Below are 19,263 nucleotides of genomic sequence, written 5' to 3'. Positions count from 1 at the left end.
CAAAGTTGTAGTAAAAAACCCTAGGTCCTCTACCACCACAAGCAACAAAAGAAAACAGTTTAGATGTCATGATGACTATGTTCTTAGTATAAATAGAAAATAAAACTAGAGGCAGATACATAAAATTACAAAATAATTGAGTCAGGGTTTTTTCTTTTTTGTTTTCTCCAAACATTAGTTCTGATTACATTATTTAACAAATACATTTTAAAATTGGAACTGATATATCAAGACAATTATAAATTATAGAAATGCCACACTGATAACAGACTAAACTCATCTGTTAAGAATTAACCAGCAGTAAAATAACAATATAGTTTAATCACTTGTTATTTGCCAGGTTTTAGCTTTCATATTACTACATCTTTGATTCTCACAACAATTCTATCAGGTAAGTAATAATATTATGCCCATTTTGATGATGAGGGAATAGAGGCACAGAGTGGTTAAATAACTTGCCCAAGGTCACATAACTAAGAAATGGCAGAGCTTGGGTTCCACCCTTACAGTCTAGTTCCAAACCCGAGCTCATAAACATATTTAAGGCCTTCTGAAATGGCCAGGCTAGAGGTATCACGCTCATAGTATCAGCTCATAGAGGCAACTATCATTTCTTGGTTAAAAGCTGCATCTTTGAGATCAAGCATCTTTGCATGTTCAGTCATTATAAGCTGCTGTAGCAATAGTTATTACTTCACACGTACAAGAGGGCTTCTCTAGCATACTATCATATACCTATTTCTACAGGCACTTGGGAGGCTTGATTGCATCCATGCTGACACACAGAACAGCAAGCTGATGCTACCTGCACTCATATGATTTACTATGTTTAAAAAAAAACACACACACACAGAAATTTTCATTCTAAAGGATGATGCATAAATCATTTGTCCCTATGTTTATCATAAATATTCAGAGACCTCATATAAAACACTTTTTTAAAAATTTACTTCAGTAAATATTTTAAAAGCTTCCTTGGACCACAAGATATAAACGCTCAAGACAAAGCAAACGTAAGCCAAGGTTCTCATGAAGTCACATAAATAATAAAACTTTAGCATGCCCCATCCCGATCTTGGCCAAAATCAAATGCTTCAGGAAGATTCTAATTTCATTAGTGTTCACAGAGTATGAATAATACACATCTCCAAAAGGAATAAAACAAGTAGAAATCCCTTGTAATTTTATCCTACCTAATATTACTTGATTTCAGATGCTCCTCTGATTTCAAGTTTTCGGTCCTCATCTGGGACTTAAATGAAACGTTTTCTCCCACAATGACTATCTGCAAGAACATCCAATTTCTCATAAGGTAGAATGGTTTAAGACATTCTAGATAGAGGAGAGGAGGAAAATATGAGTTAACCCACAATAACAGAGAACCCTATGAAGAAAATTATTTTATCTTTATTTGAAATGACTTAATGTGAAAGGTAAAGGAAAATGTCAAAGTCTTTTTTTTTTGTTTAATGTTTCTTAGAACAAACATTTAAAATTTATATTTCTAACAGATTCCAGTTATAGACCAAAATGTTATTCTAATGTTCCTCACTGTCTGAAAACTGAGTGAGCACTACAGGACAAACAGATACCAGTTACCAAGCAGGGCTCTTTTAAGATCAGGGTGAGAATGCCCTGTAGAACACGAAAGCAGATGAACTCCTTACTGAAGAAAAAATATGTAAAACAAAACAATCATGTAAAAAATATGTAAAACAATTAAAACACAATTATAGGTAGTATGAATAATGCTAAGATCAGTTGAAAATGTCAGGTTTTCCAATTCTCATTTACTGTACAAATTTGGTCATTTTTATATCATAGATGCAGTGTTAAGGACTAAGTGTACCATGATGAAAAAAATCGATGTGGTCCCTGCCATGGATTTAAAATCTAATGTAGAGACAGACCAACAAGGAAGGAGGCAGCAGTGGTTAAAAGCATGGCTTTGGGAGTCACACTTTCTGCACTCCAATGGTATGTCAGGTGTAAATCAAGTCACAAGAAAAACAGCACAATTTCTTGGGGACTTCAATTTAACTCAAAGATTTGGACAAAGTAAGTTATTATTATTGCTATTGATAATTGCTTACGTTTATAATTAGTATGTGCCAGATACAAAGCTAAATATTCTATATGCATGATATCATAAAATGGGAGTATAATATAGTAAGAATGTCTTATATTCAAACTGCCTAGGTTCAAACCAAGCTCTGCCACTTACTAGCTGTGTAACCTTAGGTGAATTACTTCTCTATGCCCCAGTTTTGCTAGAAATGAGATGGAGATAGTAAAATACCTACCTCATTGAGGTGTTTTGAGGATTAAATGAGGTAACAGAAGTAAAGCACTTAGGACTGTTCCTTGGTAAGTAAGCCCTCAAAAAATGTTGGCCATTATTGTCATTATCATTTTATAGTTATTACTCCTCCCAGCAATCCTAAAAGGTAAATGCTATTATTATCCTCAGTCTATAAATTAGGAACTTAAGAACTCACACTTATCAATTTTAAAATAGAACATTTTTCATAATTCTTCACAATAAAATATGTCTTAGGAGAAATTTCAAATACGTGGCAGGTCTATGCAGACTTTGCTGTCATACTTCTAAAGCATTTACTCAATCTCCTGTGACTTTAGTCGCACTTTAGTGGAAAAGAATGAGAGAAAATATTTTATAATAAAACTCAAGTTCCTTGGCATAGCATATAAAGTCCCACAGCTTTTCACTTTACACATTATGATCCAGTAAACCTGAATTACTTTTAGTTTCTTGTTGTTTTGCCCCTCAGTATCCTTATTCATGCTTTTTCACTCATCCTAGAATGCCCTCCCACTTCCCTCCTTGTCTGGTTAACCCATTCTCGTATTTTAAACTCAGTAACTCCTAAAAGCAGGTCTTAGTTTGGGTGAGTACTCCCAGTGCATCTTAATGTCCACATTTATTATTGGACTCACAGTACTACAATGAAGTTATTTGTGTACACATTTCCTTCACTAGAGACTGTCCTATTCAATCATGCATATGTAAGTGCCTCACATAGTGCATGGCATACAAGTTGCTCAAATAAATTCAGGTTAATTTGGACTAAATAGTTTCTCAATAAAAGGTAAAGATCCTAAAAATTCAAGGTTTCTCAAACCTGACAATAGTTTTAAAAGTCTTCACTGAAAACAATCTGAAAGGTTTTCATCTGAGAACGAGGAATAACATTTTCTTAAGAAAACCTACCATTTTATATAGTCAATCAGAGAAATACATAATCATTTACTTGGCTCTCTGAAATTCACATTTTGTTTTCATCATAGTGGGATCTATATAATATATACAGAACATTAAATATTTCTGCAAAAATATAAAATCTAAAATTTCAAACAGAACATAAGCTCACAACCCAAATGAATGAAACAAGTAGGTTAAGCCATAAATAACAGGAAAGTTATTTCCCCTCATCTCAATTTTTACATTAAACAAGGTATGCCAAAACAATGCTTTCCAAAGCAATGAACCCAATGCTTTTTAAAAAATAGTCCTTTTTTTGCAACAACCCCTGTACCTTCTTGAAATAATAAACAGATTAAAATTAGTATCTCCATATATAAATGGTCAGGTAAGACCACCTTAGAAGACATAACAAAATAATCAGATGTTTGCACATACAGATAAAAGGTTAACAGAATTCCAAACAAGAAGGATACCAAAATGAAAGCAAAAATATGAGTAGATACTAGAATTAAAAGTAGTGTTAAAGTAAGTAATAGCAGACCAAATTTATTTGGAAATGGTAAGAATATGAAAAAACTGACAAAGGGACAACATTACAAGACAAAGTACAAGGAGTTAATGCGAAGAAAACAGGCTGTCAAGAGAACAAGACAAGCCACAGACTGGAAGAAAGTATGTGTAAAACACGCATTTCATAAATGACTTATCTGAAATATACAAAGAACTCTTGAACAATAAGAAAACAAGTAACTCGATTAAAAAATGAGCCAAAACCTTAACAGACACCTCGCCAAAGAAGATATCAGATGGCAAATAAGTATGTGAAAAGATGCTCCACATAGTCTCAGGGAAATGCAAGTTAAAACAATGATACACTACTACACTATTAGAATGGCCAAAATCCAGAGCAATTACAAAACCAAATGCGAATGAGAATGTGGAGCATGGGGAACTCTCATTCACTGCTATTGGGAACGCAAAACAGTACAGTCACTTTGGAAGACAGTTTAGTAATTACTCACAAAGCTAAACATAATCTTACCATATGACCTCTTGGTATTTATTCAATTGAGCTGAAAACTGATGTCTACACAAAAACCTGCACATGAGTATCATATTGGTTTTATTTATAATCACTGAAAACTAATTTATCCATTCACCTACTGAAGCAACCAAGATAACCCTTAGTAGATGAAAGGATAAATAATCTGTGGTACATCCAGACAACAGATTATTATTTAGCACTAAAAAGAAATGAGCTATCAAACTATGAAAAGACATGAAGGAAACTTAAATGCATGTTACAATCTAAAATGACTATATACCATAGGATTCCAACCATATGACATTCTGGAAAAGGCAAGAACTATGGAGGTAGTAAAAAGATCAGTGGTTGCCAGGAGTTGGAAGGGAAGAGAGGGGGAATTAACAGGTGGAGCAAAGAGGATTTTTAGGGCAGTGAAAATACTCCGTACTATACAATGGTGGATACATGTCATTACACACTGGTCTAAACCCACAGAGTGTACAACACCAAGAGTGAACTATAATGTAAAATGAACTTCGGGTGAATATGATGTGTCAATGTAAGTTCATCAATTATAACAAATGTACCACTCTGGTGGCGGACGCTGATAATAGGGGAGGCTATTCATGAGCAAGGGGTATATGGGAAATCTCTATACCTTCCTCGCTATTTTTCTGTAAACCTAAAGCTGCTTTACAGGAAAAAGAAAACAAGGTGTAACCATATCCTTTGACACGTGACAGTGAACAAAATTAGGTTGGAAAAGAAACCATGATTTTGTTTTTTTTAACTCTATTGTCCAGGCTGGAGTGCAGTGATGCAATCATGGCTTACTGCAGCCTCAACCTCCTGGGCTCCTGCTTTAGCCACCCAAGTAGCTGCAACTTAGAGGCATGTGCCACCACAGCTGGCTAATTTTTGTATTTGTAGTAGAGACAGAGTTTTGTTATGTTGTCGAGGCTGATCTTGAACTCCTATGCTCAAGTGATCCTCCCGCCTCGGCCTCCCAAAGTGCTGGGATTACAGGTATGAGCCACTGCACCCAGCTGAAACAGTGCTTCATAAAATGTAAAGCTCCATAAAATTTTAGATCAGGGAGAAATAAAGTTTAACTTTCTAACTTGGTACAGGTAGATAATATGAAAGATGGACAAGTTAATTAACTCAATTAGCAACAATGTTTAAGATACTGTCTGATTTAACTAAATAAAATATGTTATAAATTATTGTGGTACAAATAGTACATTCTCTACTTCCAGGTACTCTTTGAAATTGAAAAACAAAAGATACTCAAAAGTCAAACTTGATATTCTCACAAGAGCCATTATTTAGCCCATACTTCCAGATGACAATTTAATTATCTAGACAGTTCTTTTCTTAATTATTTTCCTGAGTAAAGAAATGGGTGCTGTATAATAAAATAATTTGGCCAGGTGCAGTGGCTCATGCCTGTAATTCCAGCACTTTGGAAGGCCAAGGCAGGTGGGATCATGAGGTCAGGAGTTTGAGACCAGCCTGGCCAAGATGGTGAAACCCCCCCCCCAGGTACTCTTTGAAATTGAAAAACAAAAGATACTCAAAAGTCAAACTTGATATTCTCACAAGAGCCATTATTTAGCCCATACTTCCAGATGACAATTTAATTATCTAGACAGTTCTTTTTCTTAATTATTTTCCTGAGTAAAGAAATGGGTGCTGTATAATAAAATAATTTGGCCAGGTGCAGTGGCTCATGCCTGTAATTCCAGCACTTTGGAAGGCCAAGGCAGGTGGGATCATGAGGTCAGGAGTTTGAGACCAGCCTGGCCAAGATGGTGAAACACCCCCCCCCCCCCCCCCCCCAGTAAAAAAAAACAAAAATTAGCCGGCTGCGGTGGCAGGCACCTGTAATCCCAGCTACTCTGGAGGCTGAGGCAGGAGAATCGCTTGAACTGGGGAGGCAGAGGTTGCAGTGAGCCGAGATTGTGCCATTGCACTCCAGCCTGGGCCACAGAGCAAGACTCCGTCTCCAAATAAATAAATTACTTAATTAAATAATTTAACAAATTAAACCAGATGTAGATTATATAAAACCTGTGATCAATTATGAACTGCCCCCAATGAATCACACACTTCTTGGCATTTGCACCCCTGGAACTCCTACTGACCCTGGGTTTGGCTATGTGACTTACTTTGGCCAACTGGACTTCAGTAAATGTGACATGGAGACTTTTTAAGCACTGGCACATTTGGGCTTGCCCTTTTGGAACACCATTAAAACATTATGAAGCTGAGGATGACAGACTACTTGGGAAGAGAGACCCAGTTTTCTTAGCTATCACAGCCACTCCAGCTGAGGGCCCAGACATTTGAGCGAAGTTGTTTTGGACTATGCAGGTCAGACTTAACTTGATCTAGATGGCCTGAGATATGGGAAACCACCAAGCAAAATTTTTGGACATTTTAAGCAAAGGTATGACATAAATGTAATTAACTGGTAGTTTCTTAAAGAGTTTTGTTAAAGGGATCAGAGGAAAGAGTGGGAGAACAGATATCATTTGGAAGTCATCAGCATATAGATATTCGTTAAAGCCCATGAGATGGGATGACATTACCAAGGGAGTGTTAAGAGGCAGAAACTCCAATATTTAAGGGCCAGACTAAGCCTGTCCATCCCACGGCCCACAGACCACATGCAGCCCAGGACAGCTTTAACTGTGGCCAACATAAATTCATAAACTTTCTTAAAACATTATGAGATTTTTTTGCAATTTTTTAAAGCTCATCAGCTATCATTAGTGTTAGCGTATTTTATGTGTAGCCCAAAACAATTATTTTTCCAATGTGACCCAGGGAAGCCAAAACACTGGACACTCCTGGCTAGACTGAGAAGGAAACAAATAGTAAACAGATTGAGAACCAGTGGCCAAAGAAGTAGGAGGTAAATTTGTTAAACAAAGTGTCCCAGAAGCCAAATAAAGAAAAAGCTTCAAGAAAAGGGGGCAGAATGAATAAATGCTCCTGAAGAATAAAGTAAAATGAGGCCTGAGAACTAATCACTGGATTTAGTAATGTGGAAGTCACTGAGGATCTTGTTATAAGACGGGAGGAACTGAGGCTAAAATTGAATTTAGACAATACTGTCTGGGAAAAGAAAGAGGCAGTAGCTAGAGAGAGATGTGAGGTCAAAACAGTTTTTAAGATGGAATACGTAACTTTTTTTTATAGGATGGGATAAACAACACAGAAAAGATCCATTAAAGAAACATAATGGGTAAATACAGTCTCATGAGGGCCATAGGGACTTGTTTAAATACTGCATATGTTTAAAAGGAAAAAAGTCCCTGAATGAAAGAATAAAAAGTTAATATATAGAGAAGGAAAGATAACTAATTATTATTGGGGATCTACTAAATGACAAGTGAAGAACATAAGCCATCCTGGGTTTAGTTTTCATGACAACCTGAGATTATAACCATTTTTCCAATTTTATGATTAAAGAAACACCTAGAGATTTTAAGAAACTTGCCCAATGCCACAAAGATGGTAAGTGCTAGGACTGGAATTCAAATCCAGGTACACTATCAGAATTCTGGAGCCTAACTTTTTCTGCTCGTTATTTTACAATGCATGACAGACTTCAACTTTCAACAGTTCATATACTAAAAGCTAAAGTGTAAATATCTCATTGCTTATGATTTATTCAGTTTGCCTTTTTTTCTTTTATGAGACAGGGTCTTGCTCGTCGCCTAGGCTGGAGTACAGTGGCACAATCTGGGCTCACTGCAACCTCCACCTCCTGGGTTCAAGCGATTCTCCTGCCTTAGCCTCCCGAGTAGCTGGGATTACATGCAAGCTCCACCAAGCTTGGCTAATTTTTTTATTTTTAGTAGAGATAGGGTTTCCTCATGTTTCCAGGCTAGTCTCAAAATCCTGCCCTCATGATCCACCCAACTGGGCCTCCCAAAGTGCTGGGATTACAGGTGTGAGCCACTGTGCTTGGCCCAGTTTGCCTTTTTGACCAGCGTACGACATACCCACATCCTATTTCCCTTAAATCTAAAAAAGAACTCGTCAAGAAATCCTCCTGGTTTTGGCATCTAGTGTAACTTCTTTCCCAGGAGTTCTCTCTCTAGTTGTTTTCTTCACTCTCTCTTCCTCCTCAACACAATGTAAAACAAAAATCCTAATTTTAGAAATTTTGTATTAATTAGACAATTATCAGAAAACACAGGTTTACCGTATTTTCTCACATGAATTATACAGGAGAAATGAACATACACACTTCAATGGCAATTGCAGGATCCAAATTTGATGAAAATTATAAGCCTATAAATCTAAGAGGCTCAACTGCAAGAATTTAAACACAAAAGAAAACCACACAAAGGCATTTTAATCAAATTGTTGAAAAACAATGATAAAAGGAGAGAAAAGATATATATATTACATATGAAGGAATAAAAATAAGAGGCTGGGCGCGGTGGCTCACGCCTGTAATCCCAGCACTTTGGGAGGCTGAGGCAGGTGGATCACAAGGTCAGGAGTTCGAGACCAGCCTGGCCAACATAGTGAAACCCTGTCTCTACTAAAAATACAAAAATTAGCCGGGCATGGTGGCACGCACCTGTAGTCCCAGGTGCTCAGGAGGCCGAGGCAGGAGAAACGCTTGAGCTCGGGAGGCGAGGTTGTATGAGCCAAGATAGCGCCACTGCACTCCAGCCTGCGCAACAGAGCAAAACACTATCTCAAAAACAAAAACAAACAAACAAAAAGAACGATAGCTAAGTTCTTGCTAGAAAAAAGAAAAGCCAGAAGATAACAGAATAACATCTTTAAAATACTAGGGAAAAAATGCCAATCTGAAATTTTATATCCAGCAAAAATATTCTTTAAAATCAAAGGTGAAAAAAATACATTTTTTTAGACACATAAGATCTGAGGAGATTTGATGCCAACAGATCAATACCATAAGGAATATTAAAAAGGAAACTCTTCGGGCTGGAAGAAAATGATACCAGATGGAAGCCTTGAACTAAACAAAGAGATGACAAGTGCCAAAAATAGTAAACATATGAGTAAATACAAAATAACTTTTTTGTTTTAAAACGTATTTAAAAGTCAATTTATTAAGAAAAAAATAAACAAAAACCAAAAAAGCCCTCTATATTTTGAAACTTAAATATAGAAGCTGTTTGACAACAAACAGTAGGACAAACAAAAGGAAAGGAAAATGAAAGCACTACACTGTTGTAACATTTTATATTATACATAAAATTATATAATATAAAGGTGTATAATGTAACTACTAGAGTAATTAAAAAAAAGACTAAGACAGTTCATAGAACAACAGAAGACATTAGGTAGGCATGGTGGCATGTAGTCCCAGCTGCTCAGGAGGCTGAGGTGGGAGGACTGCTTGAGTCCAGGTGATTGAGACTGCAGTGAGCCGTGATGGCGTCACTGCACTGCAGCCTGGGCAACAAAGCAAGACCCCGTTTCAAACAAATGAAAAAGAAAATACAAAAACAGAAACAGAGAAAAGAGAAATAGATAAATCTGTAATTATTTGGAGATTTCAAAACTCTCTCAATAACTAACAAAAAGTAGGCAGAAAACCACTAAGGTGGCCGGGTGTGATGGCTCACGCCTGCCGGCACTCTGGGAGGCCAAGGCGGGCAGATCACCCGAGATCAGGCATTTGAGAACAGCCTGGCCAACAGCGAAACCCCGTCTCTACTCAAAATACAAAAAGTAGCCAGGTGTGGTGGTGTGTGCCTATAGTCCCAGGTACTTGGGAGGCTGAAGCACAAGAATCGCTTGAACCTGGGCGGCAGCGGTTGCAATCAGCCAAGATCGTGCCACTGCACTCCAGCCTGGGTGACAGAGCAAGACTCCGTCTCAATAAAAAACAAACAAACAAACAAACAAACAAAACCAGTAAGGTTAGACCAACACTAAGGTTATAACCCAACAGATCCCACTGGTATTTACAGAACATTTTACCCAACAAAAGAATACACGTTCTTTATAAGTGCACATGGCACATTCACCAAGATAGAACATATGCTGAACCACAAAACAAATCTCAGAAGTTTAAAAGAATTAAAGTCACAGAACTACAAATTAAAAAAAAAAAAAGATAAACAACTAGAATTGGTTGCCTAAGTTGAGGATTAAAGTTCTCTAATTCCTCAAATATTTGGAAATGAATCAAACACTTCTAAATATTCGTAGGTTGCCGGGTGTGGTGGCTCACACCTGTAATCTCAACACTTTGGGAGGCTGAGGCCAGAGGATTGCTTGAGGCTGTTTGAGACCAACCTGGGCAATATAGTAAGACCCTATCTTTACAAAAAAGTTTGTAAAAATTAGCCAGGAACAGTGGCAGTGCATTCCTGTAGTCCTAGCTACACAGGAGGCTGAGGCGCGAGGATCACTTAAGCCTAAGAGTTTGAAGTTGCAGTGAACTATGATTGTACCACTGTATAATACCTAGGCAACAGAGAGATCTTGTCTCTAAAAACAAATAAAAAGTAAATAATCACAGGTCAAAAAATAAATCACAGGCGAAATCAGAAAATATTTTAAGCCAAATGAAAATGGAAACATATATAACGTGTCGGATGCAATAAAAGCAGTGCTTAGAGAGGTATTTATAGCTTTATATGCTTATGTTAAAATAGATCTAAAAGCCTTGATCTAAGCATCTACCTAAGCATCTAAGAAGCTATAAAAAAAGAACAGCATATTAAATCCAAATAAAGTAGAAGGAAGAAATAGTAAAGAGCAGAAAACAGACACAGAAAATAAGTGAAAGCCAAAAGCTGACTCTTCAGAAGGATTTATATAATTCTCCCCAAACTGAACTATAGTTATAATACAATTGCAATCAGAACCCAAGCAGATTGTTTTTGTTAGAAACTGGCAGGCTATTTTAAAATTTATCTGGAAATGTAAAAACCTAGAATAGCTAAAACAATTCTCAAAAAAATAGAGAACTTAGATTAGCAGATTTCAAAACTTACTAGAGAGCTGTGGTCACCAAGACAGTACAGTAGTAAAAGGACAGACATGCAGACAAATAGGACAGAACAGGGGGTCAGAAACAGGCTCACCTATTTCTACATTTACGTATATGTGTATGTGTATGTTTTACATGTATAGCCAATATATTTTTGACAAAGGTATCAAAGTAATTTAACGGGAAAAACAATTTTCTCAACAAATGATGCTGGAACAACTGGATGAAAATTTTAAAACCAGAAAAAAATTAACCTCAAACAATACACAACATTGCACAAAAATTAATCCAAAATGGATCATAGACTTAATCTATTTCTAGAAGAAAACTAAGGAGTAAATTTTTAGCATCTGATATGGTGTGACTGTTTGTGCCTCCTTCTCCAAAATTCACGTTAAATCTTAATCTCCAACACAACAGTATTAAGATGCCTAGGACGTGACCAAGACTATGAGGACTCTGACTTCATGGATAAGATCAGTGCCATATGAAAAGGCTGGAGAGAATCAGGTAGGGCCATTTTTGCCCCTCCGTCCCTTCTGCCATAAGTGGACACAGCATTTGTACTCCGTAGAGAAGGCAGCAACAAGGTGCCATCTTGGACGCAGAGACTGGGCCCTTGCCAGGCACCAAACCTGCTGGCACCATAATACTGGACTTCCCAGCATCTGGATCTGTGAGAAATAGATTTATGTTGCTTCTAAATTACCTAGTCTTAGGTATTTTATTACAGCAGCACAAATTGATCAAGACACCAATCCAAGATAAAGAATTCTTAAATAAAATTCAATAAAAGAAAAAACCTAATAAACTAGATTCATCAATATTTAAAACTTATGCTCTTCAAAAAACCGAAAAGACAAGCCACAGACTAGGAGAAAGAGATATATGTATATAGTCACATATGTATGTACCCAAGTGTATATATATGTGCATGTATGTGTGTAACATTCTATACATACACACACACACATTTATATCCCAAAATACATACATGCAAACCAAGAGAAATGAAAACACATGTACACAAAAGACTTTTACAGACTGTTCCTAGCTTTATTCATAATAGCAAAAAATTAGAAACAACCTAAAGGTTCATCAAAAGCTGAATGGACAAATTATATATTCACACAAAAGAATATTATTCAGCAGTAAACAAAGAAAGGAACTATTAATGTGTACAACAATGTGGACTAATCGATTGGCATGTTTTATGCCAAAAGAATACAGGCACAAAAGAATGCATTACATCATTCCACTTCAGAAGTTCTGGGACATGCAAACAAAATTAATATCGATAAAAATCTAGAGTAATGATTGCCTGAGGCACGGAGGGTTAACCAGAGTTAAGAATGACTGCAAGGGGTCTAAAAGCACTTTGAGCCTGGGCATTGCGGCTCACGCCTGTAATCCCAGCACTCTGAGGTCAGGAGTTTGAGAACAGCCTGGCCAACATGGCGAAACCCCAACTCTACTAAAAATATAAAAATCAGCCAGGCATGATGGTGCATGTTTGTAATCCCAGCTACTCAGGAAACTAAGGCAGAAGAATTGCTTCAACCTGGGAGGCGGAGGTTGCAGTGCACCAAGATTGCACCACTGCACTCCAACCTGAGCGAAAGAGTGAGACTCAATCTCAAATACATAAATAAAAGCACTTTGGGGGGATTTAGAATGTATTTAATCAGGGTGATGGTTATAGGGGCATATGTTTGTCAAAATTCTTAACTATACATTTAAAATAAATATATTTTATAACAGAGAATTTGATTAAAAGTGTATGTTTAAAATGCATTATCTGTATATGCATAAAATGCATATTCTATATTGATAAAAAGACTAGAAGGTATTAACAGGAGTGGTGGCAATTTAATGTTACCAAATTTTTTAATCTTAATGTTTTTATTTTATTAAATGCAGATATACATTTATAATAGTTATTAAAATATCAGTCTCCTATAAGCCAATTTTAATATATTTTATACTTAAAATGCTTTCTGCATAGAAAATGTCCATAGGTAAGGCTAAAATAATTTCTACAAAATAAATGCCCTTTTATATTGTCTGTTGAAGCCCAAAACATAAAATGTACTCCAGTCCTTCCAACCTAAGTTTCCATCCATTCTGCTTTTGTCATCAAGCATCTATCTTTCTCCTTGTCTTTCAACTTTATGAAAAGACAATATATATATATATAGCTACTGGCTTTACTTTCTGATTACCTAAGTCATCTCTAAACTTGCAATCAGGGTCTTTTAACATTGTAGCAAATTTGCTCAAGTGTTACCAATGACTTTTCCTGACCAATCTAAGAGCTTTTTCTCAGTTCCTGTATTTCCTGAACTCTTACTACTCAATACTATACTTTATCAGTGTTTTTTCAAACACTAGGCCCGGATCACCCAGATTGCTGGACCATATCGCAAGAGGTTCTGATTCAGTGGGTCTGAGATGGGGTTCAAAAATGTGTGTTTCTAGTAAGTTCCCAGGTGATGCTGATGATGCTCATCTGGGACCACATTTTGCAAACTATTGCATTAGAGCAACCTCTTCATTAAAACTTTTCTACTCAGTCTTTCCTAGTCCCTCTCACGTTTTTGATAGGTCATTTCTTCTTTTTTCTTTCTCCTTCCACCTATATAGGTAGAGTAAAAAGTCACTGAGAATTGAAGTTGATCTTTATTACCATCTGGTACTTGTTCCCTAAGAAGCTGGCCCTAACGCCCTTATACTTCCATAATTCATACTTCCCAGCTTGTAGATTCAAGTCTCACCATTATCGAAGACAATACAAAGTAAAATATTCCAACCCAGTTGACACCATGGTCCTATTCCAATTGCCTATCTGGCATCTCACCATAGATATTCATGAAATATTCCCTTCAGTACCCATACTTTTATTCCTCATTTCCATTAACAGTGCTACTATTTCTCTATGGTCAACATCAATATCATCAATGAATCTCTCTCTCACTAATTCTTCACATCTAACCATCCTTAGGGAGGTGAGGTCCCAGCCCAAGCTGTAGGACCTAGGAGTTAGATGTACAACAGCCCAAGCTGTAGGACCTAGGGAGTTAGATGTACAACAGCCAGAGCACCCTGTAACCAACTCTCAAAGAAACTACACTTGCCCTTCACAAAGTTATTCCACCCGTGCCCCCTTGCCCAGCCCAAGCAGAAAGATCTGACAAGAACCTGAGAATGAGGACCAGACTTGGGCAAAGCAGCTAGCTTTTTAGTGTCTTATTATTTAACACAGTACTTAGCCCTTAGGTATTTTATATTGGATTGAGTAGAATTAAATAAAATTCAAGCCCTGTCTAACTCTGTTGTTTGAACTTTTTATTTTTGAGCTTCAATTTACTGTATGAAAAGTGAGGGTTAATTATGCTTATTTTGCAGGATTCTGTCAGTGAAAACATGTAACACATGTGAAAGATACTGTGAACACTCATGCACTGTATCAAACGGAAAAATAATTAGCGTTAAAAGAAAAAAAACCGGCGGGCGCAGGTGTTCTCAAGGCCTGTAATCCCAGCACCTTTGGAGGCCGAGACGGGCGGATTCATGAGGTCAGGAGATCGAGACCATCCTGGCTAATACGATGAAACCCCCGTCTCTATAAAAAATACAAAAAACTAGCCAGGCCGACGAGGCGGCGCCTGTAGTCCCAGCTAACTCGGAGGCTGAGACAGGGGGGAATGGTGTGAAACCCGCGGAGGCGTGAGCTTGCAGTGAGCTGAGAGCCGCCACTGCACTCCAGCCTTGGGCGGCAGAGCAAGACTCCGTCTCAAAAAAAAAAAAAAAAAAAAAAAAAGAAAAAAAAACCTGGCCAGGCATGGTGGCTCAAGCCCTGTAACCCAGCACTTGGGAAGGCCAAGGGTGGGTGGATCACCTGAGGTCAGGATTCGAGAACCAGCCAGGCCCAACACAGCACAACCTTGTCTCTACCAAAAATGCCCAAAAATTAGCTGGCGTGGTGGATGATGCCTGTAATCCCAGTTATTCAGGAGGCTGAGGCAGGAGAGTCACTTGAATCTGGGAGGCAGAGGTTACAGTGAGCTGAGACTGTGCCACTGCACTCCAGCCTGGGTGACAGAGTGAGACCCTGTCTAAAAAAAAAAAAAAGCCTTATAAACATTTTATTTTTCCTGGATTGACTCTTGCACAGTAAACATGCTACACCATGGGTATAGAAATGAGCTGTCCAAAATGGTAGTCACTAGCCACATGAGCACTTGACACACGGTTAGTACAACTGAGAAACTAGATCTTAAATTTCATTCTCTTTAAAGGGCCACATGTGGCCAATGGCTACCACACAGGACAGTACAGTTATGTATCAATACCACTGTTACTGATAACCTGCTAGAGTGAAAGAGAAAAACTACAAAACCTACTCACCTTCCTCTATCAACTATTCTCATGTCACCATTTGAAAGGCAAAAGTACAGTCAACAGCAATTTTTGGTGAACAGATGAAAAACACACTAAGTGAAAAGCCTTCACATAACAGAGCTGGCTTCCTATCAGTTAGGGTCTCAAGAGAAATAGTACTGATTTATGTTAGGGTACTGGCATATGAACACAGTTTTACACTCTCGCTCTGGCTAGCACCAACAGAAACAGAAATGGGCTGGGTGCGGTGGCTCATGCCTGTAATCCCAGCACTTTGGGAGGCCAAGGCGGGCAGATCACGAGGTCAGGAGATCGAGACTATCCTGGCTAACACGGTGAAACCCCGTCTCTACTAAAAAATACAAAAAATTAGCCGGGGTGGTGGCGGGCGCCTGTAGTCCCAGCTACTCGGGAGGCTGAGGCAGGAGAATGGCATGAACCCAGGAGGCAGAGCTTGCAGTGAGCCGAGATCGTGCCACTGCACTCCAGTCTGTGCCACAGAGCAAGACTCCATCTCAAAAAAAAGAAACAGAAATGTATGTCATCCATCTGTGTATCTCTGGTACAGTTTGTCAAATGAATAGAATCCTCATACCAATGACTCTCAACTGTACTTATATGTTCTCTCTGGTTGGTATTCCTTTTAGAAGCCCAGCATCTGAATTTTTTCTTCCTATTTTTGAGAAATCCCCACAATTTACAAAGCAGAACCTGCTTCCCATTATATATTTACCAGCTTCACTTGCAGCTAGTAGCTAGTGTACAGATACATAATTCAGGCTCTGTCAATAAACACACCAACCCCACATTTAAGTGTGAACTAATGAGAAAAAGTGGGAACTGTGGCTAATAAATTCTGGATAGCAGCAGCAACCACATCCAGTTTCCAATAGGGCCAGCATGAGTGGTGTTAGGGTCAGGGATGCAAAGTAACTGACACAATCAAGGTTCTGCAAGGTGTCTTCACAGGCTGAGTTCTATGATGTGATTTGAGGCACTGTTCCAGGCTGCATAGCTATTGTGGAAAGCAGAATAATGGCTCCCCAGAGATGTCCACATCCTAATCCCAGAACCTCTGAATTTTACCTACAAAAGGGGTTTTCAGGTGTGATTAGTTAAGGATTTTGAGACAGGGAGAGTGTATTGAATTATCTGGGTGTGTCCAATGTGATCACAAGTATCTTTCTAAGTGAAAGAGAGGCAGGAGAGTCAGAGAAAGAGAGTGATGAGGAAGTAGAAGATAGAGTAATGTGACTACTGGCTTTGAAGATGGAAGGGGGCCATGAGCCAAGGAATGTGGGCAGTCTGAAAAGCTGGAAAAGGCAAGAAAAGGATTTTCCTCCTAGACACTCTAGAAGGAATGGCACCTTGATTTTAGCCTGGTAGGACCCGTCTTGGACCACTGACCTCCAGAACTGTTGTGTGTTTTAATTCCACCATTGTGGTAGTAATTTGTTAGAGCAGCAAAAGGAAATGAATACAGCTATTGGTCCTACATCTCCAGCCCTTTCACTGCTTAAGTGAGCCAGTGTTTTTTCTGTTCCTTGCAACTAAAACCCTAATAAACTCTTGTATTCTTCAATCCTCACATCTACAGTGTGTTAGCATTTCTTTAAAAAGACAGTGACCAGCCTGGGCAACCTGGAGAGACCCATCTCTATGAAGAAAAAAATTCAAAAATTAGCTGGGTGTGGTGGTATGCGCCTATAGTCCTAGCTACTCAGGAGGCTGAGGTGGGAGGATCGTTTGAGCCTGGGAGATAGGCTCAAACTGTGACTACATGACTGGAGTCCAGCCTGGGTGACACAGTGGGACCCTGTCTCAGAAAAGAAAAAAAAAAAAGGCTGGGCGTGGTGGCTCACACCTGTAATCCCAACACTTTGGGAGGCTGATGTGGGTGGATCACAAGGTCAGGAGTTCGAGACCAGCCTGACCAACACTCTATAGTAGAGACAACTCGTCTCTACTAAAAACACAAAAATTGGCCAGGCGTGGTGGCGGGCGCCTGTAATCCCAGCTACTCAGCAGGCTGAGGCAGGAGAATCACTTGAACACAGGAGGCGGAGGCTGCAGTGAGCCAAGATGGTGCCACTGAACTCCAGCTTGGGTGACAGGGTGAGACTCCATCTCAAAAACAAAAAAAAGGCCTGTGACACAGTTTATACAGTTTTTGCTTCTTTTCATTGCTTAAATCAAGTGTGCTTGGTTTTGTTTATGTAACAATGAAGAATAGTACGAATTATTCAGACTCTACCATTCCTTGAAGACCGAGATATGTCAATCACTCTGAGAAATTCATGTAATTAAAAATGTTTGCAGTAAGTGCAATCTCATATATTATTAGACATATTATTAGACAACATTTACTGGGTGTCGGTATGGTTCTAAGGTTGTCCCAAAATAATTAAGAGAAAGCCCTCCTCTTAAAAAACATGAGAACAAAATGGTATACACACAAAAGGGGAGAAACATCTAGTCATTTACCTGAGAAAATTCTAAGATGATCCAAAGAAAGACTTTCTGGAAGATGGAACTTTTCAAAAGCAATGTAAAGTCACATGAAAGAAAGAAATTAAGACTAAGAAGTAAAGGAAAGCTCTCCCTTTTCCTAGTTAACCACAGTCTTGCTGTCTCAATTTCAGGTAACAATAAATTTGAGGGAAAACATTAAATTCAAAGATATCAGGTCACATAAAAAGTATAGTTTTAGTAATCTGTTACTTTTAAAAGTTACACTGAATTTTCCTTTAGAAGCAAATTATCTAAGACTTAAAGTTTATACATGCAAAATTATAATCCTTAGTGTCAGAAGCTGGCATCTAAACATCTCTATGTAATAACTTTACCAAGTCAATGAGGAAAATAGAATCCAAATCTTCTGCAGTGAAGCTATCCAAAAAACTGGCAAGTCATTCTCTACTTGTTACTATTAGCCCTGATAGGTCAAAGTTATTTTCCCCCAAAATAGCCGGTTCTCAACATTCCCAAGTGTTCTAGGAAGTAAGACTGTATGTAAGTAGTGATACTAATTAAAGACAAAACCTTCAGAAAGAATAGTTATAATAAGGGAGGAATAGCAGGTCAACTAGTCAGTAACATAAATCAAAGCAATCTAAATGAATTAATTTCAAATATACAAGAAAAACTTAGCTCCCCTCAGTAAGTTTTTTGGCAAAACTACCCGGCCCACTTCCTGCTGATTATCTACAAAGAAAAAGTGCATTAGGAAGGTTGACATCATTGATGAGAAAAGTGTTCAGATTATATATGTTTATAATTGTATATATTACATTGTTTTATATAAACAAAATAAAAATAAAAACAAAATCATATAATCCTAAACAAATAAGAGTATAAAACTATATAGATAAGATAGAATCAGCCTGATATCTAGGTTCAAAATCCAGCTCTGCCACTTTCTGCATGTATGTCTCCTACGCCTGTTTGCCTAGCTGTGAAACACAGCAATAGTAGTATACATCTACTATTCAGAGTTAATAAACACACAATATTTGGATTAGTGTCTGGGACAACATAAAAGTGCTGGCAATTACTATTATCAATCATGTCAAAAGAACAAACAGCCTCTCTGTGAAGTTATTCCTTATT

The 19,263-nt window shown here is 37.9% G+C and overlaps 1 protein-coding gene across 13 annotated transcripts in view; it reads right to left on the bottom strand.

The window, feature by feature from the left end:
* Positions 1 to 19,263, bottom strand: part of SMG7 (SMG7 nonsense mediated mRNA decay factor) — a 90,586-nt gene that overhangs the window by 58,842 nt on the left and 12,481 nt on the right. For 5 of the 13 annotated variants that reach the window (XM_017848099.1, XM_017848096.1, XM_017848100.1 and 2 more), the window contains 2 exons: positions 2,304 to 2,440; positions 1,194 to 1,332 (listed from right to left, as the gene is read on the bottom strand). The exons of the other annotated variants lie outside the window; for them this stretch is intronic. In XM_017848099.1, the coding sequence (XP_017703588.1) occupies positions 1,194 to 1,309 (116 nt within the window). In that variant the 5' untranslated portion in view covers positions 1,310 to 1,332; positions 2,304 to 2,440. The remainder of the gene's footprint in view (positions 1 to 1,193; positions 1,333 to 2,303; positions 2,441 to 19,263) is intronic. 13 annotated transcript variants of the gene reach the window in all.

This window comes from Rhinopithecus bieti, unplaced genomic scaffold, assembly GCF_001698545.2.
Source record: "Rhinopithecus bieti isolate Rb0 unplaced genomic scaffold, ASM169854v2 scaffold_27006, whole genome shotgun sequence".
In the NCBI taxonomy this organism is placed as follows: Eukaryota; Metazoa; Chordata; class Mammalia; order Primates; family Cercopithecidae; genus Rhinopithecus; species Rhinopithecus bieti.
The sequence above is the reverse complement of the archived record's forward strand: the minus strand, read 5'-3'. Positions and strand labels throughout refer to the sequence as shown.